At 45.7% G+C, this 27,542-nt stretch overlaps 2 protein-coding genes across 4 annotated transcripts in view; one reads left to right on the forward strand and one right to left on the reverse strand.

The window, feature by feature from the left end:
* Positions 1-21,684, forward strand: part of RBKS (ribokinase) — a 67,920-nt gene extending 46,236 nt beyond the window's left edge. For all 3 annotated transcript variants that reach the window (XM_080586415.1, XM_080586414.1, XM_080586416.1), the window contains 2 exons: positions 1,299-1,487; positions 20,541-21,684. In XM_080586415.1, coding sequence (XP_080442541.1) covers positions 1,299-1,487; positions 20,541-20,714 — 363 coding nt within the window. In that variant the 3' untranslated portion in view covers positions 20,715-21,684. The remainder of the gene's footprint in view (positions 1-1,298; positions 1,488-20,540) is intronic.
* Positions 21,595-27,530, reverse strand: MRPL33 (mitochondrial ribosomal protein L33). Its single transcript, XM_080586420.1, has 4 exons — positions 27,409-27,530; positions 26,683-26,701; positions 24,029-24,135; positions 21,595-21,909 (listed from the first exon to the last, which is right to left on the reverse strand). Exons 1-4 carry the CDS (start codon positions 27,428-27,430, stop codon positions 21,860-21,862), a joined length of 198 nt encoding a protein of 65 aa, XP_080442546.1. The 5' UTR covers positions 27,431-27,530; the 3' UTR covers positions 21,595-21,859.
* Between the last annotated feature and the right edge of the window lie 12 nt (positions 27,531-27,542).

A 27,542-nucleotide genomic window follows, 5' to 3' on the forward strand; every position in this document is an offset into this window, starting at 1 on the left:
AAGTATGCCAGCAGCTGCTTCACGGGAAGCTGAGCTGTCCACGCAGCAAGGTCAGGACACGGAGCTGGTGAAAAGGTTCCAAAGTTGTCCACTGAAAATAAGGCCCAAGACTGTGGAAGTTATGCCCAGTTAATAGGCGATTATCTGAAAATACTTCAGACTCCATTTCTCAGGATCCAGCAGCCTTGTAGTGCAAGATAAAATAGGACTTCCCTCTTCTCAGGCAAGCAGCATAAGATTTAGTAAAGACAGCAATATATGATGTGCCAGTTTACTTAAAATTGAAGGCATACTCTAGTAGTCAGAAGGAATACTGCCTGCTAGAGTGTTTCAGATAAAACTCACTGTATTTTTTCTTCCTTTCTTCCTGTTCCATTCTTGTCCTCCTCCCTTCACCCTCTTCAAGAAGAAGTAGTACATGACATTGGAAAATGGGATGCCATCGAGAAAATGTATGAGGTGAAGAAAAGGATCTTTCATTCTGGAGTCTTCACTGCAGATTTTTGGGAAATTTTGCTCTTAGTTGGGTGGAACTAGAAGAGGTTGATTTTAAGAGCCAACTGGGAGAAGTTGACTTAAGGTCACCATCTGTTAGACAAAGAGTTTATCTGTGTTTGTACAGAGCCAACACAAAAGCATCTCAGCCCTGACAGAGGCCTATGGACATGTCCATAACACAAATATATAATAATCTTGTAATGGGCCTTTGCCTAAAGAGAACTTCAGATAACTTTTAGGTATTCTTATCTAAAAATACATACTAAAGTAAACACAGTGGTCAAAGTTGAGCAATTTTGTTTTTTTCCTTGAAGAGATTTTCCCTAGTGATTTCTCACTAGCTGAACCCTGAGAATTTAAAAAAGGTTTCTCATTTAGCGATAAATATCCCCCAAGAATAGTGACTGAGTTGCCATGTAGCATTTTTCACATTAGACAGCAAAATGCTTTTGCTAAGGCTATGTCATTGTGTCCATTTCACAGATGAAGAAACTGAGGCACGTGGGAGAAATGTGATTTATTCAAAGTAGCATGCCAGGCAAGTCGTAGAAGCTGGAACAGAACCCATGCCTCCTGCGTCTCTGCCTAGGCTGCTCTCCGTTAGTCTGCTGTGCCTGAAGTACACGCTGATTTCAAACAAGGAGCATGACATAGCTGAATATCAGCGTAGGAAGTAGTTTCTTGATCATCCCATAATACACATTTTTTAAATGATATTAAATACTGTTTTCAGATGCAACTGTTGTCCAAAAATGAATGCTGTCACATTATGATTTTCGTTTGCGTGGGTTATTTTCCAGGCAGAAATTTTAACGGGCATCCCAGTTGGCAACCTTGAAGATGCTGGAAAGGTGGGACGCATGCTGTTAGAAAGAGGGTGTAAGCTCGTAATTGTTACTCTTGGAGCAGAAGGCTGCGTGATGATATCAGTAGAAGAACCCATTCCAAAGCACGTTCCTGCTGGGAAGGTCAGAGCTGTGGACACTACGGTACGTTTTTGTGGTTTAACTGTCTTGCTTTGGAAAAGACTGCTTAAGCACTAAGGGAAAGCAATGAGTAATCAGCCAAATCTTTGGGCACTAGTACAAAGGCTAATTTATGATGTGAAATTGATATCTTGCTTCCAGCCTCTCATATATTAAATGTCAGTTCACTTGAATTTTATAGTCTGTATTGTAGATGTGCTAGAATTATTATACATACTGATAGTATCTCCATGTTCCTCTTTACTGAAGTCAGTACCTGTCTCTGACTGTAATGTGTGATGCCAGTGGCTTGAACTGCAGTCCTGTTTTTTCACCTTTGCCCAGTCATATAATTCATGATGTCCAGAACTCTAGTGTTGTGGGAGAAAGGAGATATTACTGCCCTCGCAGCCTGAAACCGAATGTTTGGCTCTTCTGACACAAGCATGAATTACTTACCAATCTAGCATAAGGTGCATCAAAGACATAATTTTTACAGAATATAGTATAAAACCAAACAGTTCTTGCTGCTTCACGACTTAACTATTTTATGGTGGTAGGTAAGGAATACTTGCTCAGAGACATTTTATTATTTGCCATTAGGGTATCCCCAGCAAAAAGGAAGAACAGGATAGGCAATAGTTAAGATTGTATTGCTATGAAAACCTTACCACATTGCACATATGGGGCTATTTTGTGTTCCTAGTATTATCTGACATAAATCCAAAATAATTCCAGTGGAGTTACTGAGAGCAGAGCAGGTCACGTTGTATGTACTAACTATACATTTAAATGCCTGTTACAATAACGTCATATTACATATGTTCTGTTACAATAGTTCATTAAAATCCTGGAGATTTTACCATCTGGTGCATTCCATATCTGAATTGCATTAATAATAACTAGTTCTTGTAGCATGTTTTTTTATCCATGGACCTCATACTGCTTTGCAAAGGAGGAAAGCAACAGCTTAAAAGATGAGGAAACAGAGGCAAGAGGCATAGGGGACTGAAATCACCTATCTTGGTAGCGCAGTGGCAGAGCTAGGAGTAAAGTCTCTTCTCAAACAGGAAGTCACTGATAGATTTGGACTGTGATGTGTTGATACTGTGGAAGGTTTTGCTTCACTGTTAAATTTAATCCTTTTCAATTTAACTCTGAAACAGGGATACTGTGGCTTTACTCTCCTCCTTTGCCCCTTTTGTCTTCTAGAAGTCTGAACTTGAGTTAGTGCTGATTTTGGAATGTACTAAAGTTCTGGTTAAGGGAGGCATCACCGTACTGTACTGCACATAAGGCACTTACTTTGTAGGGGACTACAAACACCTACCCGCCTCTGGCTGCTTTTGGCCCAGAAATAGACATGCCAAGAGAGTGAAAGGCAGAGCTCCCAAACCTGCCTTGATGCCTGCTAAGAAGCAGGATTTATTGGCTTGGGAGCAACACCTTGCAAACTTGGCCGTATGGCTTCTTGCTCGGAGTTGGTAAATCCACCCTGTCAAAGCTCAGTGTATGAGTCTTTCTTTTTAGTGTACATCACACAGAAGTGATGAAGAAAAAGCATGTGTGATCTGCTTCTTCAAAAGAAGCAGAAAATTACTGCCAGATCAACTATTGTTTGATATCTTAAGATATTTGCTGCTGTTGGATTAAAACAGCAATACTGAAACCACACACTGTGGCTGAAAAGTGCTTTTTATCTTGCCTAGCAGTTCAGAGTTTCATGACTGAACTAATTTAATGCTCTTTTTTTTTTTCTCTCTCTCTCTCTTTTTTTTTTTTTTTAAGTAAAAGTAATTTCTTTGAGTTTACTGAATCCTTGCCCTGCCTCCTTGTGGCCAACAGGTTATTGGCTTTCATATAGCAGAAGATTTTCACAGTTAATTTTGTTAATCTACTTAAATACCAGTGGGTTGTTTTCAGTAAAACAGCTGTGCTCAGTTTACTCTTGCAGACTGAATGAAAAAAGATGTGTTGGCCTTCCATTATAAAAGTCTTACACTGCTTAGACTGATTATCGCTTTGCCTGAAAGCAAGTGGTTTTAAAGCAGCCCTTCTGAATAACAAACAAAACAATGTCATCCTCAACTAACCTGGATAGCTCTATAACTAAAATAAATACTAAAAGTTCTAGTAGGACACATTGCTCTTCTCATGTGCATGTCTGCAGTGGATCCTTTCCCCGGGGAATAAGCTCAAGCTGTAAGGTAGCAAGTAAATACCCATCTAAAGAGTAGTCAGAGCTGGTCATGCACATGCTCTTAGCCCACCATTTAGCCCAAAACAAAATTTGCTACCTTAAACAGCCCTGCCTTCAGCATCTTGAGGGATCAGGCAGTAATTTTTTAAGCAGCCATAATGCAATCACATCTGATTATATGTCCGTATCCATATTGGCATTGCTTGGATCTGCTGGAGGTAAAGTTACTGTCAGACAAGGAGTTAAATGATGTACGAAAGCCATCATAGGATTTGCAAAAGGTTACAGAACCCTTATGAAAACAGTATGCATTAAAATGGAGTTTGCAATTTAGAGGATATATATATAAGACACAAAATGAACCACAAAGGCCTATTCTACTGTAGAAAGTTTCCCATAGATACTGCCACTGACAGAGTCGTCTCTGCAGCACAGCTTCAGTCCTGATCATTTTGTTAACAGAAATTTTGAAATTTTTTTGTGAGAAAATATTTAGGTAGGTACAGACCCAAAGATAAAGAATTTGAGCTCCTTGTCCCAGGTAGTGTGCGTCCCATTTTCTGTGTTCATAGGTTTGTCAGAGAGACTAAGGGCCAATAGACCATAGAGCTCGAATATTCCTCCTAGCCCGTGAGATGGTTAATCTAAGAGTTTATTGGCAGAACACTGGGAAAAGCTGGCGCCATCTCCCGCTCTGTGGTGGAACATGAATCTTCGAGATCGAAAATCTGGCATTTCTCACCCACACTAAATCAATACTATAAAGGAAAAAAAAAAAAGGCTTGTTGATTTTTTTTAGCACTAATTATCTTAATGTGGGCTTTACTAATGTATGCAATGCTTCCCATGACTCTTAGCAGAGCTCTCCATGCACAGTCCAAAACTTGTAGAGCACGAATAGTCGTTTAGAAGGAAGTTTTGCAAGACATGGTATTGTAAAGCTGAAACATCTGTTTCTCCTGTTATAGCTCAATAGTGCAACAAGCTTTTGTTAAGAAAATAAACTTTCCCTTCATTTTACTGGCTTCTGCTAGCTATTTATATTTGCAAATTTTGAAGAAAAATAAAAATAAGTGAATTATTGAAAAATGATCCTCAAATTTTCCGTATGAAAGAAATACTTGATTAAGCCCATTAGCAATATCAATTCGTATTTGAAACAGATTAAATTCGTAAGAGACTTGACACATAACATGTAATAATATATAGATAATATAAGAAACCGAAAGCATACATTATAATCTATTTTCATTACTTTATATAGTTGCTGTAAAATCTACTTGACTACAAGAAGTTAAAAATACGCATGTATTTTTGGTAGAAGCTATTTCTACTTTATGTGAAATTAGGTACATGAAGCTGCATTAAAATAGCCTTGAAAGATAATTATGTAATTCCATTTATATGACGCTTCTTCTTCAGTTGGTAGCAGCGGGTTTTACAAACCATTCACAAATTTGATAAGCATTTCATGGGAATCAATAATATCATGCCCCCATCAGCTTGCTGCCGGAGCACAAGCACAGCTGAGGTGGAGCGTGGCAGCTGCGTGCAGGCACAGCTGTGGGACATGACCAAACACCGTCGGGTCACAATGGTACTGGAGGTGAAGCGGATGATCTGTGCGATGAAGCACACGATGAACCTGGATCGGGACATCTGCTGCTACCGTAACCCTCAGCACCGTGTCCCGGCAGAGGCGTGCCCAGCCTGCCGGCGGGGAAGGCCGCCTCATCAGCCATGTTGGGGAGCGGTGCTCCGCTCCTTCTGCCCCTTCGCCCCTGCGATCCCCCTCTGCTTCTGACAATCACGCAAAGTGTAATTTACAGCACTATTTACATCTATTTACGTTTACTAATTATATTCCATTGAAACTGCCAAGAAAAATTTGTCAGAAGAATGTAATTACCCAAAGCTGGAATTTGGCCAGCAGTGAGATTAGTTCCCTTCCATCTTAGCAAAAAAGCACGATGGGATCTTGCCGAGCCTCAGCACTTCAAGTGGCAGCTGCGGACAGAGCTGAGCCCCCGAGGTGCTGCCAGGTTGCCACGCTCCATGGAGGAGCAGAGGCCTGGCTCGGGCCTGGCACATGCAGGTGGGACTGGGGAAGGCCTTCGGGATATCTTGGAGCCCCGAGTTCTCGGCCTCTGGGCTGCAGAGGGTCGGCCGTGCCGGGCCTCCTCAGGAGGTAAGGCAGCGCGTGGCCAGGGGCTGCTCTCTCTGGGGCAGCACCCGGGGGCTCATGGCTTTGCTTTTCTCTCTGATTGCTCCCTGCAGGTGAAGGGGGGCCTCCTGTCTAGGATTCATGCTTCGAACCACAGGGTTGGCACAGGATGTATCTCTCCTGTGCAAGGCATTAGTGGAAGTGGGGTGTTCTTGGACTCAGCGAGCCCGAGCTGCCTGCTGCCAGTCCGCATTTCCAGGTTGCAGCACTAGGTCACTCTGAGGAGGGAAGCACTCCAGGGTTTCTTTTTGTAACCCCTGGTTTGCTCCAGATCCCAGTTTGGATCAAGAAGCTGAATAACATCCATACATGCTTGTACCAGTTGGGGTGACTTTGTAATTTCCATCCCATCCTGTCTTTTAAAAACACAGTGCAGTTGCTCTGCTTAAGATCTCTTCGTCGGCTTCTACTCAGCCTCTAGGTCTGCACATGCAGGTGTGTGCACAAAAGTCCTGCATTTGCATGCTTACAATCCAAAGATAAGGAATCTGCGTATCTGGCTTCGGCACAGATGTATTCTCTGTACAGGCAGATGGAGACGCTTGTGCGCATAATATTTAGATGAAAATTTGGAATCACTTTTCACAGTGGTGCCCTGGCAATCACAGCAAGTCCATGCTGTCTCTTAAATGAAGAACTTGGGATGTTTAACTTCTCAGTGTTTCTAAGCACTACCATGAAATTTCTTGTACTACCAGCATCTTCCCTGTCTGGCTGTGCCTTTCAGGTACAGAGGGTGCACAACCTACTGCAAAAAGCTGAGGAGATCCAGGTTGAGGTGACATGCTTATAAACAGAGAACACATTTATGAGACGTGATAAAATTCACAGTTTAATCTACTCAGTTGTGCCTGAAATTTGACACGAGCATATAATTCATTCTGTACAGTCCTTCTCTGTACAGCATTCTCAGAGCTGGATGATACACGTTGTTTGTCATAATCATAAATGTTACGATTATTTTTTCATGTCAGTTCTCCAAAAGGAAGACTCATTGCTACAATGTGAATTTGTCATCAGATGTTTTATGTTCAAATCTTATTAAGTTTCCCTCTGATTTCTTATTACAATATATTAAATCTGGCTCTTTTATGATGGAAGAGGATTAAAAAGGCTGCCTTTGAGCAGCAGAGCGCTCACTGAGCAGCTTTGTGTTGAACTCTGAAGATGTTATACAATCTTTATTTTAAAAGAGCCTCATATAAGTGTACAGCTATATAATTTTAGATATGTCACAGTATTCAGGCCTGTGCAGTAATTGTGGTCTAAAGAAGGCAGTGTGGTTTAACGATTTGAACAAAGGACTGAGTAAGAGTTGCAGGGCTCTGCCAAAGACTTGCTGTAAATCCTTGGAAGAGTTACTTGTCTTCTTTGTATCCCAATTTATCTATCCATAAATTGGAGCTGCTATTAATGTAGTGCATGTAAACCATGAGGAGTCTGTTAGAGATCAGGACAGAACCTAGGAGGCCTTTTTCCCAGGCTTGTCATTTAACCTCAGGCCACTTGTGCTTCTTTGGGGGCTTTACGAACTCATTGAAGTTCTTTTGCTTGAAGTTGAGAGGTCTTGTCTGTAAAAATATGGTTTACACTAAAATTGTCTGACTTAGCTGTATCTTCTGGTTTGGAGGAAGCCTGAGCCAGAGGAGTGAAGTGGACACTGAAATAAAGCCTTAGAATATAAATAAATCCAAAACAGTCCTCCTAATAACAGCAATTCTTTGTCTCCTGACTTTGTGGCCTAACGTCTGAGGCTCAAGGGGATATAAATACAACACTCCGTGCAATGACTAATTACTCAAAATTCTGTGCATCAGCAGAAGTGGGACTTGTGGTTGACTCTAATATTATCAAATGCCTTTGCTATTTAATAATCTTGTAGCCATACATTATTTAGCATGCCGTTTGCACAAAGAACAGTGATTTTATTTCAGCTATCTCTCAACAAAGTAAAAATGCAGCTGGTAGTAAATGAAGCATTTGGCAGACAATGTGTCTGATGTACAGTTCTGCAACTTGCTAAGAAGAGAAAAATGTTGTTGGGTGTTTAACCTCTTCCTACCCAAAGATGTAGTATGAAGGAGTAAAGTGACCATACAGGACAAGGTCTTTTTTTTCTTTCTTCTTTTTTTTTCTTCTTTTTTCTTTTTTTCTTCTTTTTCCCTTTTTCCCTTTTTCTTATTTTTTCTTTTTACTTCCTTTTTTCTTTTTATTCTCATTCTTTTTTCTTTTTCATCTTTTCCCTCTTCATTTTCCTTTGTCTTTCTCTTTCTTTCTTTTTTCTTTATCTTCCCTTTTCAAGGAAAGAGAAAAAGTTACTTTCGGGTGAAAAACTTATCTATCAGTGGGGTTTATTCACGCACCAACACAGTGTAATTATGCCCAGAGTGCCCATTAGCATCCCACAAACCAACAGCATAATAGCTTCCTTTCTTTAACGTGCAACCAAAATAGGTTAATAAATAAGCCTGGTTCCAGTCATAGCCCACTTTCTGACTTAGTCCTCTGCATTCCCTCGTTTACAAATATGGAATCCATTGAATTCTGGAACAGAAAAACCATGAGGAATAAATTAATCTGCCAGACACTCAAATCAGCAATCTGCACTGTAAATCTATTTAAAGCTGCATCTATTATTTTCTGAAGTTCAGCTGAACTGTGAAAGGGCACATGACTGAAATCACTACATTTGAGTTGACTCACAGTTAAGTGTAGATGAGAGTTGCTTGGCTCATCACAATTTTCTGCTTCTGATTCAGGCCTTCTAAACACACTTCAGCTTTTGAAGACTTGGTCGGTGGCCTAAGTGTGTATAGGTATCCGGTGACAAGAGGAACTGCATGTGTTGCGTCCATCTGCCTTGACTGCCAAATAAGAGGTGGAGAGCTATTACTTTTGCAAGCTGGATGCTCTCTCTTTCCCAGTGAGAGAAGAAGGCTGTATTATCCCCATTTTACAGATAGGAAGGATGGGACTGGAAATGTTAGCAATTAGGTGCTTTGAAGCACCGGCTAAAAATCATTCTGCTTCAAGTTACGTAAGGAGTTGGGGTGCCATAGCCAAAAATGAAGCGCCGACATGTATTGTCCCATGCTGCTCGCCGAACTTCTACACAACATTGTCATGGGAGGAAACACTGTTTATCTGCCTAGTAACTGTCTATTTTAATCTGTAAGTACAAACAATGTAAACAAAATGAGCAAACAGAAGCAGGCTTGTACCGAACAATTTGCAGCCTTGTTTTCCAGTGGAAGATTCCACAGACCACCCAGGCTTTGCTCTAGTCCTTTTCTCAACCACGGAGCATCTAATTAAATCCCTCTCCATTCCTGACTCTAAGTGGAAGAGAGCCTACAGTCCTGTATGGTTTTCTTTCCAGATGGAAATGCATAATTTAACAGAGATACAGCTGACAGGGAGAAGTGGGCCCAAAGCAGTATTAGCATTTGCCACAAATTGCTTTAAATTACAAGGGGATACTTAATGAAGATGTAGACTAGAAAAGAAGATTAAAACCAATATTTAGTTTTCTAAGATTGCAGAGTGCCAGGCAACAAAAACCTCATAGTAAAACTGAATTTCTGTCTCAGTTACTGTAGTGATACCAAAAATTACTTGGTTTTGCTGCCAAGGAGCAAACCATCAGTAGCAGGTCATCACATCTTGTCCCATTGTGTCCTACAGATTTGTTCAGTATGCATGTATGCATATACATAAAGTTGCTAAGCACCTTACATTGTTTGCTACTTCTGTACTCGCAGCACAAGGTCAAGTACTATTCTTACCTTGGTTTTGTAGATGGGGAACAAAAGCACACAGGGACTGGCTGGGCTGTGGCATGCGAACCTGCTTCCCTTGATAAAACCGTAACTTCTTGTCTGTGCTTCTCTTCAAAGGAAATTAGCCCTGGAGAAAAAATGTTGTCAGGATATCATCTGTCTCGTTACTAGAACTGGATGTCATCATAGATGTGCACATAAATGAGAAAGTAGACACTAGCTGCTTGGCATCGGATGCTTCTTGAGGAGGCTGCAGGGGGGTTGTGGCAAAATACTTTGGACAGGTGCTTTGGCTCCACTGCTGTCATATTGAGAAATATTCCAGTGTGGAGGTTAACCCACTGGTGAGTCTGGAAAAGAAAAAGTAGGGATACTGGCAGCAGTTATGCACCAACCCAAACATTTGGTGTGGGGGCCGGAAGGCAAGAAGCAATCAGCATCAGGGCTGAGATTTGGGCCTGAGATTACATTCTGATGAGGGCTGAGGAAGCTGAATTCCAAAATGTCTTGAAGCTGTCTTTGTGCCATCTCACTTCTGGGCTGCTTTCATAAATGAAGCAGTGGTGGTATAATTTATACGGGTTGAGAACTGATTAGGAAATCTTTTACTGCTTCTCTCGGGCTAGCTATGGCTTGTAAAACAAGTCAAAAACATTGCAGCAGAATGTGCCACATCCCTTTTCTTGATTTGCTCTCCTCTCCTTGTCTTTATGGTGAAGCCAACACGGGGTCTCCACCGAAAGGATGTTCTCAGGAAAATTCAGTCCTGGACATGCAGTTCACCCTGTGCTCAGCGCAGATACTGCGCCATCAACGCCAGCACACGAGACATTGTCCATTGTAATGGCACATACTGGGCTATCTGATCTGCACAAAGAATGGAGAGGAAGGAAGACCAACCGTGTGCAGCCATCCTTTCTAATTAAATTCCTGCAGTTAAAAATAGCTACTGGGAGCTGGCGCTTCTGGCACATCCAGAGCGTCACCTTCCCAAGTATCTTTTTCTGGCCTGTGCCGTAGGAAGTTGAAAATGTGAACCACTGTGTAATAGTGCAGCATATTCTTGGCATAACGACTCATCGTTTTTTACCTCTTGCATTTATGGTTAGACTACAAATATCGCATGCCTCCTTTTCTTCTTTTTTTTTTTTTCTTCTCTGCACAACCAGGTATTATCCTGGTTGTAGGACATCAACTCCTCATCTTCTCAGTTTGTCCACATTGGCTCTGACTGTTGTGAGAGGGAAGGCAAACCTGCCTCCAGAGCCCGTGGCCTGCTTAGTTACCCAGAAGTGCCAATTGCAGCAATGTTCATACTGACCTAAGACCTGATTTCCCCCAACAGTTTTTTTCTCTGGTAAGTAATTTTGGTCACTCCATAAACCATAAAGGTTTGCGTTGGATTAGTGATATTGCATAATTAGGTTTTCAAAAGAACAAGAACAGAGAAATGAGAATAATGGGGAAATCGGGCTTCTTGCTTTTGCAAATTCTAACCACAGAAAATGCCGGGTTTGTTTCTTATCAAGGGTAAAGGAATCAATCCTTTGTAGCCTGTCCCGGGGGCAGAATGCATGTTATAGCTTCAGCTAGGCAAATGAAAGGAAGCTAAAAACATAAGTTTTGGTGAATGATGGCAGTAACCTATGGTAATGTGCTTAATGGACAGTTTTCAGTTGACCATAATGATTTTGTCACTGCCCTCAGGGTTTTGTTTTGAGTTTTCTTGTGTGTAGATAGACAACTAGATATAAAATCAGCTGCTCTAGGACAACTCAGCTGTAGAAAAGCAGATTCCCAAATTCTGGCAGCAATGCTTGTCACCAGCCACAAGGGCTCTAAGGTGGATTATTTCTATTATTTTGAAAGTAGAAACAGATCCAGAAATACAGGGAAAAGGTAAGGAAAGTCTCTGGAAGTTTGTGCCTCATTCCTGGTATCTAAGATTCTGTTGCTGAACCCATTAAGGGGGCAGTACATTTGTTGGAAAGACCCACATGTTACAGGAAAGACCCAGTAAAGGTTCCTTTACAGGGAACCTACTGCTGAAGGCCATGAGCAAGCGGGGAGCCCCGTTTTCTGCCCCTGTGCCCCGCACGTGAAGGACAGCAGAACGGGTAGCGGGGAGCAGAGCAGCAGTTCTGGCTTGTGGGTCACATCTTGCTGAACTTCCAGAGGGGAGATGCAACCAGAGAGCTCGTCAAAAAAGCTCAGGCAAACTTGGTAGGAAAAAGAATGTGGGGAGTTGGCAAGAGGACAATGCGAGAGTGAGCTCAGACAAAAAAACTCCTGAAGTTTTGGGTTTGTTTTTTTTTTTCCAGGATATGTAGTTCAGAGGTAGGCGGGAGCAGTGGCCAGCCAACAAAGGCTAGATACTGTGGTTTTGAAAGAGGCATTCGAGCATATGGAGCTTTTGTGCAAAAAAAGAATGTTTTTTTGATCAATTCCAGGCGAGATGGCAGTTGTGTCATTCTGAGTGCATCTCGTCAGATTACATGGGATCACTAAGAGACTTTTGGCATTTTCCCTCAGTTTGAGAGAAAAAAAAACACTCATGTGGCCAGTGAAATGCCCAGCAAGGAGATTTCCCCCATCTGACCTGGCTGTTAGATTGTGGGGTCCCGAGGTCCCGTCAGCCCCTGACGTGACACTGGGTGACACAGCTGGTGACAATTTGGCTGGTTCTCTCCTAGCTGGGGAGCTCAGCGGGGAAACCCGCTGCCAGTCTTTGCAGCGTACTATCAGAGTGATGTGATGTGGTCTGGGCAGGGCCTGGGCTCTAGTTTCATCTGCTCATTAACTGAAATTGGTGAATTAACACCGAAGCGTGAGCTTTGTTGGGAAGAAATTACAAGTTGGCACGAGTGTGGTGTGAATAATGAAGGGAGTGAAGTGCTTCTCAAGGAAGTGATGTAAGTGGAGCTTGCGATCAGAGCAGGAGAGTAGCCGCGTGTTGCTGAGGCTTGACAAACCAGTTGGAGGGGTACGAATCAGCCTTTATCCATCCTGAGGAGCTGCTATATTTAGTGCTGAGCTTCCAGCACGGCTCTGCTTCCACCCCAGCTCAAACTTTGGGAAAGGTATCGACAGCTCCGGTAGCACGTTCAGCCGAAAGGCCGTCTCCTTCCCGTCAGCAGCAATGTCTGCGTGTGTCCCTGTTGTTGACACGTCTTGCTGTATCTGCTGTTCTTTGCAAGAGTGCCGCTGGGGAGAGTTGGATTGAGCTGTCGTGTAAGGAGAGTTTCGCAGCACTGTGTTTTATATGTCATAAGCTTCCTCTATGTACTTGAGAAAAAGAAAAAAGAGAAAAAAAACATTCGTGGAGGGTTTCCTTTGCTGTTTTTGAGTTTCTCTGTTAGGTACAAACTTCCAGTTCAAATGAAAGGAGGTCACAGATCATAGCTCAGCTGTGAGACCAAGGAAGAAGCAGGCACCAAGGCAAAAGCTAACTGAAGCTTAAACTGGAAACTTACACAGAAGTGTATCCTGAATAGAAATGGTCCTTGCCAAAATATCCAAATCGCTGTGGTGCGTAGGAGTCAGAGTAGTGGTGAATTGTCTGGTTGATGGGAATCTCACAGGTTCAGCAGCACGGAGCCATTGCTGTCAAGGCAGAGCCGAGGATCCTGGTTCGGTGTGCTTACTCCGTTGTGTAATAAAGAACTTTGTCACCTCCCATTAATGCTATCTGGAGTTGAAAGGAGTTTATACGAGCATCGCCACACTGAATTGTTTTGATGATTCAGAAGACAGAGTGCTCCCTGTGGGTGAACACTTTGTTGGCTTCCTGGAGTTGGCTTGTGACACAGAATAGCTTTCTTTCCCGGTGCTGAGTGACATACCGGAATACAATTCCCTGGCACAAGGCAGCTCTCCCGTCCTCTCTCCCAGGTTTCATCAGCGTGCACTGAGAGAAAGCCATCACCTCGCAGGCACCTTGCAGTGCTCTTCTTGTAAGCAGCGACGCAGGGGCTGCTCTGTTCTGGTCCTGACTGAGAGCCTAGCAGAGCTTTGGGCAACTCGGGGGAGGAAGGAGGTCCACTTACTAGTTTTGGATGCCTCACATTTGGGGTTCCCGGGCTGTGCCTCATTTTCAAAGGATGGGTAGATCGCAGGGCTCCTCTTATAGTCCGTGCTGATCAGGACCTCCGAGTTCAGCCCGCAGACGTGTCCAAGTGGGTGTCCCTAAAATTCTTGTTCTTGACTTCAGTTCGTTTCCCGTCATGTGAAATGAGAGCAGTATTACCTACCTCCAAAACAGCTGCTGTACAGGGGCTTTGAACACGCAGAGTGGGACTGTCTGATGTTACCAGATCTCTACTTTCAGCTGTGCTTTTTAGATGGCATATAAAAATTGCAGAGTTGTGAATGTTGTATGTTTTATTTCCAGCCTTCACCACAAACCAGATAACTTTCCAGGGGAATTCATGCATCTGTAATGCTTGCCTCTGATCTTTTTAGAAGCAGCAAATAACTAAATGTAGTAGGATGGTTCAGAAAGGGAAGAAAATGTATGCAGGAGGCCTTGCATCGAGATTAATCTCTCAGGAATGCAGGGGGTTAACGGTCAGGCCGATTAATCACTGTTAATGAACCATCAGGAAATCTGTCAGGAAGTGGGTAAAAATTCCTGACGGCTGATGCGAAGCGTTGTGTGGTGTGCTTTGGTTTTGATGTTTCCCAACGGAGAGCCTGCAGTGGGTGCCGTTGGGTTACCTCGAAGTTCTCAAGGCCTGTGGAGGGCTGGACACCGTGCTGCCCTTGTTCAGGACCCACGCAGTGCCCATGCAAGCGCACGGCAACCTCGATGCAAGAACGGCAGGGACCGCTCCTTCCCACAGCTTCCCAGAACAGGCTGGAAAAGATACAGAAAGGAAACGCGATCGTTCCTCATCCCTCCAGCCTGAGCCCCAGCGCGCGGGGGGGAGCGGAGCAGGCGGCTTTCCCCGCGTGGCCGAGGAGCCAGAGCATTAGGGCTTGGATACGCGGCTGAGTTAATGAATTGCTTCGTGTTGACCGAGGGTGAGGTTTCACAGTTGGCTCGAGTTGATCCAAGATCACGCTGCTGCCGACAGGAGTGTTTCTAACCTCTTTCTCCTTTGCCCTGGCCTGGCCGTGCTGTGGGAATCCAGCAGCTTGCTGGGCTGGGTGGAAACGAGCGTTTCTGGGTCAGTGCTGGCCAGCCTAGCCCTCGGCGGCCGGGGGAGCTGCTCTGCCTCGCCGCCGGGCTGCACAAGCGCAAGGCCTGAGGTGGGGGAGCGCGTGGAAGCGTGAGACCAGGATAAGGTATGAGTAGGGACTGAGCCGTTCAGACTCGGCTCCAGTCTGTTCTGAGGCTGCAGTCTGAATCACCGGGAGTAAGGGTGCACTGTCAGCCTGCGGCGAACACAGCCCAGAACGTGTCAGCTTACCCCTCCCGTGGTGTCGGAGCTGCGGCTGAGCGCAGCCCTTCTGCACGGGGCCAGGAGGAAGGGGCATGGTGGGGCGTAACCATCCCCCGAGCCGTGGGCTGGGGGCGCAGACCACATCAGACAGGAAGGGCAGAGGGCAGGAAGAAAGGACCAGGCCAGCTCCACTGCCAGGGACTTGCTCTCTGCGTTTTCCTTTGCCTTCAGGCAGCACGTTGGAGCTCGTCTTCCTGACAAGGCTGCAGAAGCGCCCCGCTTCCAGAGCACGGACTGAGCGCAGAAACGCGGTCATGATCCAGACCCTAAAAGTCTGAGGCACAGAGCGCCTCTCCCAGCACTTCTTTCTCTTCATCACAAGCAGCTTTGCTGTGCTCCCAGTCTGTGCTGCTGCAGAAGCCTAGGTTAAACCTAACAAGGTGGGCCCTGCGGTGTGTTTCAAGCTCATTTGTTGCATTTTTTTTTATTGCAAAAGGTAGAAGTTCCATTCTGAGGACTTCTTATCTTTTTGTTCTAGCTCAAAACTCCATGCACAGATACAGGAATAACTGTGCTAGTGGAAAAGCTCTCTGTAATTTCTGGCATTTCAGGCTTAAGAAGTTTGGGTCTAGGAGTCTGGCCCTGTGAGCACAGCTGGACAGAACCCCACCAGTGTCTGTGGGGCTCCCTACAAAGACAGAAACCCTTCCATGTGGGTCCAGGCACCCCAGACACCACGGGAGTAGTGGTCCTTGTTAGGCCTCAAGCTTGGGAGATCGTTTGATGATAGTCAAATGACTTTAATTTCAAGACAGTTTCAAGACAGTGCAGTTAGCTTAATTTAAAGACTGTCTTAATTCAGTCTGCCAGAATATCTCTCCAGCGAAACATAAGCAAAAATCGGGGAAAAAATATTAAGCCCCCCGCCCCTCCCATCGAACAAAAAAGTATTGCACAGGCAAATAAATGAAAAAAATCAAAAAGCAGCCAGTACTATTTCTGGAAATAAACAGTTCTCCATCACATAAGGGATAAACATAGAGTGTTTTAGGGAGAAGGAAATCATAGAGACCCTCCCAAAATGCCGTATAAGTGATTCAGCCACCATTACCAAGGGGTACTTTGCTCCCTGAGCATTTCATCTGAAATTCTCTCCCAGCTGAGACATAGACCCCCTTGGCACAAGAGCGTCTGAACGTATCCCGAAGGCTGGAAATGCTTCCCTGCTTCTACAAGTAACCATCAAAGCCCAGCCCCATGGTTCCTGTGTGGAGACAGAGGTTTTCCCTGCTCCCACGGAGATGTCTTTGCGGACGGGTATTTCTCTGTTGTTATGTGGAGTGACTTGTAGTTTGGGTCCAGGGCAGGCAACAAGGAGCACTGAGCAGATGTGACACAGAGGGGTGTCACCCTCGGCATAATCCAGTGCCGCAGTGTTGTGGACTGATAGAAATAAAGCAGGAATTCTCCAAGGCCTTCGTCAGAGCTGGGCATCTCTGTATGGCCGTGTATTTAGACTGCGCTAAGTCAGTGTAATCCCCGGGCTGCATTTGTTTGTGCGCTGCTGTGAAAACTCCTAGGAGACTGTAAACATCATTGCAAGAAGTAAAGTTGATCCTACGTTAGAATGCAGTTTTTGACAGCTTTTGGATTGCTGTTTTGACTTACTCACTAAATGAAGAGTTTATAGTTACAGGCAGTACAGGCTTACAACGTCTTAAATTGAAAGAATCCATTTAACATACAGAGTGCACACGGACTGCGACTTCTGGAAGAATCATCCGAAGAAAGTTTTCTGAGGTTCAGTGACAAGGTCAAGGCTTCAGGAGCCAGCCCCTGCTCCGATTCCTGCACTGCTGCCACTACTCTTCCCCAGGAGGACAGGCTGGGAGGGCAAAGGGTGAGCAAGAGGTCACCCTGGAAAAAGGCAGTGCAACTGCAACAAGACTGTGAGCTGTAGCTTTTGCCTCTTGGCCTCCAAATATTTCTGGTGAACAAGTCATCTGATTGTATAAGTGAAATGCATCCTATTATGCTGGGCATGACTGATTGAAAAACACTTTACTTGCTGGAAAGACTGGTGAACAATATAGTTTCCACTTACAAAGCACTTTCCATAAAAAGCTTTTCAGGGTAGCATCATATAAAAATAGTTAGACTAAAGTTGTGAACCAGCTTCTGACAAATCAGGGCTAACAAAAGCTAAGGTATAAATAGAAGTGTTTTCGTGGGTTTTCTCTTCTCTAGAGTCACAGAATCTCAGTCAGTGCTGGATTGTAATAAACAAAAATGCCCTTTTCCAGACACAGAGGAAAACAAGGACCTTCCAGACTAGTGGCTCAGCATATAAATAGGTTTTAAAAACTGCTGCAAAACCATAAAACTTAGTCAAGACCGTAATATTTGCATTTTAGAACTAGTCACACCATATCAGACCAACTTTTTTTTGATCTAGTTCTTTATTTCATTTCATACAAACTAGCATCTCTTGCTTTACGGAAAGGTTAAGCAAGTTATATTTTTATAATTACGGAATGAATTGTCTCCAGGCACTCAAGGATATGGGGATTATCTCGAAGTCTGCAATGTATTAGGATTCCTGGAAGACAAATGCTGAAGAATGTAAAATATTACAGATCCTGTGTTTGTAGTTTGTCAGTGGGCGGGATAAATGCGTCTTCCTGCTCATTTTCAAAATCATTATTCTTGCAGAGTACATTGTATTTTTTTCGTGTAGCATGTTTTGGAACAGCTAAGTATAAACCCAGTATTTGCTAATCCAGAGTTAAGCAAGCTAATCTTGATTTTACTCCGAGCCAGTTCCTCCTGCTCTGTGTTGACCTTTTCTGAATCCACCGAACTCCACATAGTTTAATCCACCCTACCAAGGAGGGACGGTCTGTTTCTGTAGGCCAAAAATAGTTCTTTCTGCAGCCGAATCAGTTCTGCTGTTGCTCTCGACATTGTGTTTGATCAGTCGCATATGCACAGACCAGAGGCAAGGCTGAACAGGGTATCTACGTAATCAGTCTGATACATGCCGCTGTTCTTGGAGCAGGAGCTCCTCTACTGAAACCACCCCCCACAGAAAATGCTGACTTACTAACAACTGAATTTATGATATCCCTGGGGTCTGTAGTAGCTGAGCTTTAGAGATACTGCTTCAGTCTGTCTATGGAACGTAAAGATTTCAGCCAAAATTTACTTTTATGAAATCCTTTTGTGTACTCTCCAATCATCCCATAATCTTTTCTCTTGAAAAAAAAAATACAAGGACGCCTTTTTCCACTCTGCATGGCAGTCTGCTGCTCGTCCCCTTTTCCATCGTTGCATCGTTTCCATCCCACGGCCACCGTGACTTTGCCAGGAGAACTTGGGTTCCCTCTCGCCGTCACCTAAATTAAGGCATGCCTACGTGCCGTTAGTTTTTCGTTGCTCCATAGCGAAGCAATTATTTGGGGTGGCATTCAGTTATCTCCATTAACAATAACGATCAAAAAGACAAGGTTCCATCCCGTGCTGCCGCCACGTGTAGTTTGTGCATTTGACACCGGACATTGAGAGTATTCCTCATTAAAACAATATTTGGCCGCTTGCGTTGCCCGGTAATCAACTGTGTGAAAAGCATTTCGTGTAAAAACGACGAGCTCTTCCTGCTAGCCCTGCGGCGTAACAGATCTGCTTGCTGAAATTCGACTTCTGTCTGTAACAGCAGTGCCAAAGTAACTTTAATAATTAATCATGCGCCGATTAGATTATAAACTCTGAGATGGGCCAAAGATTTTTGTATTATGCATCAGACAAAAGCTACTGGCAATGCTTAACCAGCAGTCACCTGTTGCTGCTCCACCTGCCATTGTGGGAGCGCTCTGGGAAGCAGGGGAGAGACAAAGGCCCAAGAGACCTCGATAAAAGCCTGCCCCGGCTCTGCCCAGCCGCACGGCGTGTTGGAACAGCTGCTGCCACAGGAGCTTCGCTTATTGACCTGGTGTTTGTCAAGGCGAGAGCAGACAGCATCCAAAATTCAGGCCTGGAGCGTTAAGAGGGGGGTTCCCTGGCTGGACCAGCAAGGCAAACGGCGCTGAGCAGGGCGAGGGGAGCGCGGCGTGGCTGGGGGCAACGCGTACCCACACTCACCCGCTGCATCGGGGCTCCTTCACGGCCGTGCTCTGCCCTATCTGCTGCTTATACAGATTTCTGTGGAAAGGGTGGTGGGTTTTATGGTATTTTTTGTTGTTTTTTCAGGAAAGATATTACATACAGCCGATTTTATGGTGCGCATGAGTGTAACAGTGAGAACCACTAGAACTCAGAATTGGAAAATTACTTCCTCTCCGTAATTTCCAGTTAGAAGTTTTGCTCGGCTCACATAATTGCATTTTTCCAGGCCCTTTGCTCTTGCCCCATGACTCTTGGGGCCTGTTGAATCCTCAGAAGTGTTTATTACAACTACAGAGGCAAACCCCTTAGCAGAGCTAGTCCATATGCAGCTTCTTAGATAAGTAAGATATTACCCATGCATACAGTGTAACACTTTTCCTGGTATAAAAGTATGCTTTAGAAAAGGGCCTGAGAACGAGCTTCACCATACCACTGAGAATTGGCCTCAGAAATCAAGCCAGCTTTACAGAAGGAGCGGGAAGGGACGCTGTGGAATGAAATGTGCCAGTCAAGTTAAAAGTGATTCATTTTGCCAGTTGTTCAGTGCGTTATAGAGCCCTGAGCATCGTAAAACAAGAGTTATTGTTAAAAAACATTTGAGAGGCAAACAGTTGTCTTCCCCTGCTGGTCAGAGCACAACTCGGGGCAGGTCTCATCAGTGACAAGATCTGGGGACCGGAGGCTCGAGAGCTGCCAGAGGCCAAGCCGAACAGCACCGTCCTGCAGCCCCTGTAGTCAAACTCTGCACAGGTGGCAAAGCTCACCCCAGGAATAAGAGTGGCTTACATGATAGACACAGCGTAGACCTTCATTAGCGGGACCTTCTTAATGAGAAACAGCTAAGGTCTGGAGGCATCAAAATGTATCATTCTGTGACTAGGAATTTACAGACACCACAAGCCACATGGCTTATTTTTCCCCTTTTCTCTGTCCCTTCTACCACTGCCCTTTATGAAAAACAGAAGTTAAATGAGAGAAAAATAGCTTTAATGAAACCTTCAGGTTGAGAAATCAAAATCGACATTCCAACAACAGGAAGTTTCAAAAGCAGTGTTTATAGCAGCACGGTAGCCGAGCTGTAGCACACTTGCCTTTCTTTAAGCCATATTGTGGCACGTACCTTGATTGAACAGTGGGGCATAAAGATAGTATTATGGCATTAGTTTAAAACTGCAGCATTTCCTAGGCATGGAAAAGTGAACTGAACTCTACTCCCAAACAATTTCCTGACTCCTGCAATCAGTGCTGCAAGTTTCGTCTTTCCAGTAAACACATCTGAATCGCTCCCCTGCGCGAGGAGGCTCTAACTTGTTTGTTATTTTATTCTAGGGAGCTGGAGACAGTTTTGTGGGAGCACTCGCCTTCTACCTGGCTTACTATCCCAAGCTACCCATGGAGGAAGTGGTCAGGAAGTCTAACTGTGTTGCCTCAGTGAGCGTCCAGGCATCGGGGACACAATCTTCGTATCCTTACAGGAAGGACTTGCCTCAGGACCTTTTCTAATTGATATTGTCTAGCTCAATGTACTGATTTTATCTTATCCCAGACTGCATTATTCTCCCGACTGCACAGATGTTCCCCTCCACTGACTGGAAAGAGCAGGAAAGTCTCTTTGCTCCTCATTTGAGGAGTCCTGTTAGCTCCTGTTCTACGGTTGTAAAGATGGGGCAGGCTGGTTATCTTTCAGACACAGCACAGCAGCTCTCTCTGGCTCCACACGCAGCCTCCGGGCTGTGGCCATCCCCCAACACACCATCCTGCAGGGGATACAGGCAGAGCTCACAGCAGCACAGTCTGGAGGGTATTGGGCCCCTGGTAACATTTTGACCTGGTTTTATCAGAACTCGAAGGGCGATGCCAGCACTGTGCTCTGCAGCCTGCCCACCCACGTAGGGTCCTTCGTATGGGAAGGGGGCTGAGAATGCTACTGAGCTGACCCTGAAATACGTGTCGAGCTGTATTGCCCTAAGCAGAGGTGGGACAGCTAGAGAAAACCCTCCAGCAAATCCTGTCAGAGATTTGGCAACCTACTTTCCTCACGTTCAGTAAAAATCCAGAAGTTAAAAACTTGGCCTGCTTACCTGGCCTGAAGCACTACAGCCCTATTAGCCCTGCTCACGGCTTATCCACCAGCACATCTTGTTCCACCAGGTTCCCACTTCTCCTTCCTGGCCCAGGAAGGAGCTGGCGCAGCGCTGCCCCTCCAAGGACTGACACCACGTCGTGGTCACTACTGTTGAATCTGCGGCTGGTAGGTTAGAAAAACTTGCGATCCTGCCATTGAATTCCTGCTGTGGAAAATGTTAATTTTTATTGCCTTATAAAACAATAGTTCCTTTGAAGATTACAGCCTCTTTCACAATGGAAAACACAGACAATGGGATTTGCTATTTAATTTTTTTTAATTGAGTACTGTAAAAATAACTCAAAAGATAAATAAATGTTACTGTGATGATCTATGTCCAGACATGAAGAATTTTCTCTCTCTACATTGTTTTATTCACAATGGCCTTCAAATCACAGGAGACGGTGATCCCAGTTCATTTCCTCTCTTTTCAGCCCATGCTGCAGGATTTCTGAATCAGCATTCACCCGGTTCTCCCCCCGAACCATCCTCTCCTCGTGCATAAATCAAGCGCAGTCATTGTTCAGATAGAGCGGATTTTTCTCTTCTCTGTGAAGAGGACACGTTGTTTCGCTACAGAGAAGAAAAAAAAAAATCTATTAAGAACCCTGAAGTGTTAAGACCCAATTCAACAAGCCTACATCCCTTTCTCCTGGCTGCCTTCGCTGCTGACATGACCGTGGAGCAACCACGGCTGGCGCAGCGCTGCTGTTAACTAGCTCCTGAAGGAGCTGAGCACTGCTTTCGCTTTACCACATGTAATTTTTAGCTCCTAAGAGGTCCCTTTTACCTCTGTGAAAATAACCATCAGGATTTAAGTGGCTGAAAACATTCACCAGCTGCTGTGTGCGACTATTCTGAGTCACAGCTGTTTGATGTAGGGACAAAAATAGGTTCTTACGGCTTTCTACTACTCTCCAGCTCCAGAGCCCAAACAACTACGGATGACAAGCTGGATCTAGGCAGTCTCACAGATCGACTGGAGAGTGAAACGGAGCCTGCCTCCAACACCTGATGCAGATGTTATAAAGTCAGCTCGGCTACAGGCTAAGCACAGTCGACGCGGTACTGCAAGAATGCGGACAAAGCTTTGCAGGGCCGTCTGAAAAGCACCGCCGTTCCGATTCAACTTCAATATTCATTCCTTTGAAAGTGATGCAAGGGCAATCCACGCAGTAACAAAATCGCTCCTTCCACATAAAAGTTTCGCTTTAAGAAATCCTCCAACTTAGTAACACGTTCTGCTGTTGCAGTTAGGAGGTAGTGAAACTTGGGCACTACTGCCACTACTTCACCAAACTCATTCTGTGGAGGGCCCAGGTTTTTGAAAAGTACAAAACATAAGGTGAAAATGCATGCCAAGTGAAAATGCTTCCTAACATATTCCTGATGTGAGTTGGTATCTAGACTCAAATTTACTTCCCTTCACACATGCAGCACTTTCTCACATCAATTTCTCACTTGTGTTCTAGTATAGGCTACAAAGATCAGAGCTTTTTTTCTTAATTACTTCCAATTTCTTACTTCAACAACCTACTACATGTTCTGCAACAGAAGCACTATGTAGCCTGAGCTCTCCAGTCTTCACATTTCCTGCAAGTCGTGAAGCTCCTGGAGGTACATTTTGCACAATGTTCTCGTGCAGTAAAGGGAACACTAAGTTAACATTTTCTTATTCGGGGAACAATCCCGGGGATCTCTGATTCCCCTGTGTATGAAATTCAGAAAGAAGGCCATAGCCTCTGTCAGCAGGAGTACTTTGATGAGTGCGTACAGTTTCCCCAGTAGTTTCTCTCACTTGACATAAAGCTCCTGGTCTGTTAGATCTGAGTATGAAAAGGTTAATTAACTAACAACAACAAAAGCCTGCACCACATAGCTGCTGGTCATGTATTATGTCATATACTCAGAGCTGCTCAATACACCTCTTCATGCTAGGTTTAAATAAATCTTTTTTTGCACCAGCTCCCCAATTTCTAGCCTCGTCTGGTTCAGTTTCTGAGTTTCCCCAAATTAATCTTTATAATGTTAGCTGCAGACTGCCTCCTCCCCCAGAAACATGAGCTCTGTCAGCTTTCAAAAAGCTTTGTGAGTAAAAGGCATCTTGTCAAGTACTATAACTCACCACCAAATCAGATTCTTAAATGGAGAAAATTTGCAAGGACCAGAGCAACATAAAACAACCCACAAACCGTTATCTAGAGAGTGGTATCATTCGGGGAGGAGGAAAAGTGCTTCTTTCTTTAAAAGAAAAAGTCCATTTTGTAAGTGATGGGCAAAATTAATTGTCTGGAGAACCCACGGCAGCTGAACAGAACATTCCTATTGAAGCACGCTTCGTGTCTGCTTGTTGGAGGTAGCAGTCTAGCAAACCACACAAAGAAACAGAATGAAAGAACTCCTGTGTCACTTTGCTTTGCCACTGACATGTGGCATGGCTGTCATCAAAGACTCTGAAGTGTTGGGCAAGTCCTTACTTTGTTTCAGCGCCACAATCTGTAAAATGAGGGTAACGTTTACTTCCCAGTGGAATGTCATGAAGAACAGCAACTGTACAGTCATCCGAGTATCAAATGTGTTATGACATACTCTGCTCAGATGGGAAAAATCCTGTTACTGTCAAGCTTTTACCCCAGACAACCAGAACAGCTTACATACACAGAGCAGGCTAACTTCTTCCCCAAACCCTTACCGATGGGATCGTATCTCAGCAGGACCAGTTTGTCCTGCAGTCGCAGTCTCCTGATGTTGAAACAGTAGCCAGTCTCTGCTGCGCTCTTCATCCTCACCAGAATGTACCTAAAGTCACAAGCGAGGCATCTGCATCAGTGCACAGCACACAGCCACGGCCGGCCGCGTGTCTGGCGCGGCACTGCCAAGTGGACAAGCTTTAGCGTAAGCAATTTGTCACATAATTCATTTCAACTCCACAGATGTTGTGGATGGGACCTTTAAAATGATATGCTACAATTATTGTAACACACAAAAAGAGCCTGCTATCAACTATAAATTCTAGCATCAAGCTGAAGTAAATAACTCTTAAGCAGTACACAAGCCCAGAGAGAAGTAGCTCCTCCATAAAACAGGGTGGGGGAGTAAGGGAGAAGAAGAGGAAAAAAACAGGAAAAAAAGAAAAAAAGGAAGAAAAAAAAATCAACACACAGTTGAGTCACTACAGCTTAAACGATAATGGAAAGAAAGGAAGGATGATGGTAGTTAGAGACGTTCAGGCTGCAGATAGTGCCGTATCTCAGACTATCACTTCCACATGCAGAGAGGAACCGGAGCAATGGAATGGAACGAGAGGCACGCAGAAAGGAGAAGCAGAGCTCCTCGGTGCCCTCCGTCCCTGCGGAGGCGCAGGACCTGACATTTGCCCGGCCGGCGGGAACCCCCTCCCCACCGGGTGATGCTGGGCACATGGAGCAGGCTGGCGGTGGCCCCGTGCCCCTCACCCTGCAGCCGTTCCAAGGCCTGCACGGCTTCCCGGAAACCGAGGGCACCTTCTGCATTTCAAAGGAAAGGTCAAGGCCTTTAGCCATCTGTAAATGACATCTTTCTCTGCCACTGCGATAAAGGTTTGGCTGCACCTCCGCACCCGGGCACTCGGTTCACTTTCCCGGATCCGCCTGCTTCCAGTTGGGTCACACCTCACCTTGGCGAGACCCCGTCCTCCCTCACTGGCACAGCTCTGCCCCGTGTCCTTTCCGGAGCTCTCCCTTTTCGGCTTTGCAATGTCATTTACTGTGAGGTACACGTAAACAGGGAATCACCAGCTTCCCTCCGACCAACTGCCCGAGCATCGTCTAGGGATCACCCCAGTGACTGCCCTCTCTCGTACGCCGCCGCAGGTGTGATGTGCGGCACCAGCACCCGCACGGACTCCTTCCCCTGCACCTGGCCCACTTCCTCAAAGCCTCTGCGCAGTTTCCCCTTTTGGGGGGAATCGGTGGTATCAGTATGACCAGGCATACTGAAATTCTTGCGCACCACATACTTCAGGCCAAGTCCTTTCTGAACAACACGCCTCGTTCGTAAAACCTGCTGCCCAATGAAGAGCTGTAACTGGGAGCTCAGGCAGAGGAGAGCTGTGGAAAGCTATCGGGACACGGGGATAAAAACAGGGGGAAGCACATAAGGATAAATAATGTAAGGAGATGAAATATTCCTGAACTATACACAAGACCACACAAAGAACAGAGGAAGGAACAGCAGGAAAAAAAAGGCAAGGAAAGATAGCACTATATTAGCAATACCATTTTTCACCTCAAGAAAAAATCCTGCTTTGCTGTGTTTGTTTCAGCAGAAAGCTAAGATGTCAAACTGCCCTCTTCCCTGTCACACGTGCTTGGAAAGTGACCCCTTAGTTTCTAACCCTGACAATTGTGCAGAAATCCTGTATCAGAAGAATCTCTTCAGACCCAGCAAATGGATGATACTGGCTATTTTGGGGGCTGATTCTTAAAAAATTCAAAAAATGTACCAAAAGTCAGTTTCCAAGGCTGTGTGGTACCAAATATTACTGAGTTGCACAGAATGCAGCTTCACAGAATGACAAGACAGAAATGTATTGATACAAATTTATCAGTTTCGCTCCATGGATTTGTCTAGCTAAATTCATTATAAACAGCATTTTGGATCCAAGTCACTCCCTCCATGTGATCTCGTCTCCTTGCACCCATGCTGTTAGTGTGCTGAAGTATATACTCTTTCCTTCCTTTCACAACCCTTAAAGCACATCAGCTTTCTTTACAGGTCAAAGGGCTGTGTAATTTTTTTCCGGAGCCCACTAACATCTCCCCTGAGCTGAACTAAAGAGCAAATCAAGATGTCCAGAGTACTGAGTGCACCCCTTCTGCTCCATCACGCAATGTGCTACGATCGGGAAGCCTCCCGTGCCCTGTCCGCGAGAAAGGTTCAGAGCAGCTGCCGTAAGTCCAGCCTGCAAACAGCATGAAGGTCCCCGCGGTACCTCAGCTGGCCCCACCTGGCTGGAAAAGCACCAAAGGTAAGCAAGAGGAAGATCCCGTGGCTGATTTACAGCTTCTCTTTAAAGGATAACACACCAAGGTGTGCTTCCCCTGCACAGGGCACTCTGGGTAAGTGACAGTACATAGGACAAAACTCACCTTTGCTGCAATTTTAGAACACAAGTGCTTTTTTTACACCACTCTGTACCTACCCATGTAAAAAAACATGTGGAAGGACAGAAAGGACGCAGCTAGACTCGAGGGCTGCAATTCTGTCATGTATGTTAGGGAATTCTACACAGGTCTGATATTTTGTAACGTCACTTGCTACAGGGGGTAGCAGAAATCAAAGACCGGTCAGTAAAACATCACTTACTTTGATTTGCTCTTGGCCACTGTTTGTTTGTGCGTTTGGTTTTTTTTTTCAGCATGAAGAAAAGAAAAAAGAAACAGTTATTATTTTATTTCTTTTTATTATGCAATACACATAAGGGTACAGTTTCCTACCGCCTGCCCCTGCGATAACCCCGGTCAGACGGGCAGTACGGCGGCACTCGGTGCCGCAGGAGACACCTCACTGCTTCTCAGGCTTCGGAACGGGCTGCCCGACCTCTCCCCGAGCACCCCCAGGGACGGTGACCCCACCGCCTCCCTGGGCAACCCGTCCCAGTGCCTGACCGCTCCTTCTGAGGAGAAATGTCTCCTCGTTCCCATCCCGAGCCCCCCCCGGCGCAGCCCGAGGCCGCTCCCTGCAGCCCTGTCGCCGTTTATCTGCGAGAAGCGCCCGGCCCCGGCCCCCCCCCCCCCCCCCCCCCCCCCCCTTCCCTTCAGGCAGCCGCAGGCAGCAGCGGGCTCTCCCCTCAGCCCCCGCCCCGCGCGGCACGCCGGGAGCTGCAGTGGCGGCGCGGTGCCCGCTGGGAGCTGTAGTCCCGCCGCAGGGCCCGGCCGGGAAGGTCACGCTGCAACCGCCGCTTAGAGCCGGGACCCCGGCACGGCACGGCACGGCACGGCACGGCCCTGCCGCCGCTCCCCGCCCCGCCCCGCCCCGCCCGGCCCGGCCCGGCCCGGCCCGGCCCCTCCCGCCCCGCCCCGCCGCACTCACGAGCCGCCACCGTGAGGAACATGGCGCCGCCGCGCCGCCGAGCCCCCGCCGCTCACGGCCGGACCGGCGGAACCGCCTCCGGGGGGCGGGGCGGGGCGGGGCTGAGCGGCGGGGGCGGGGCGGCGGCCGGTAAC

This window comes from Anser brachyrhynchus (genome assembly GCF_964034855.1).
Source record: "Anser brachyrhynchus genome assembly, chromosome: 3".
Lineage (NCBI taxonomy): Eukaryota > Metazoa > Chordata > Aves > Anseriformes > Anatidae > Anser > Anser brachyrhynchus.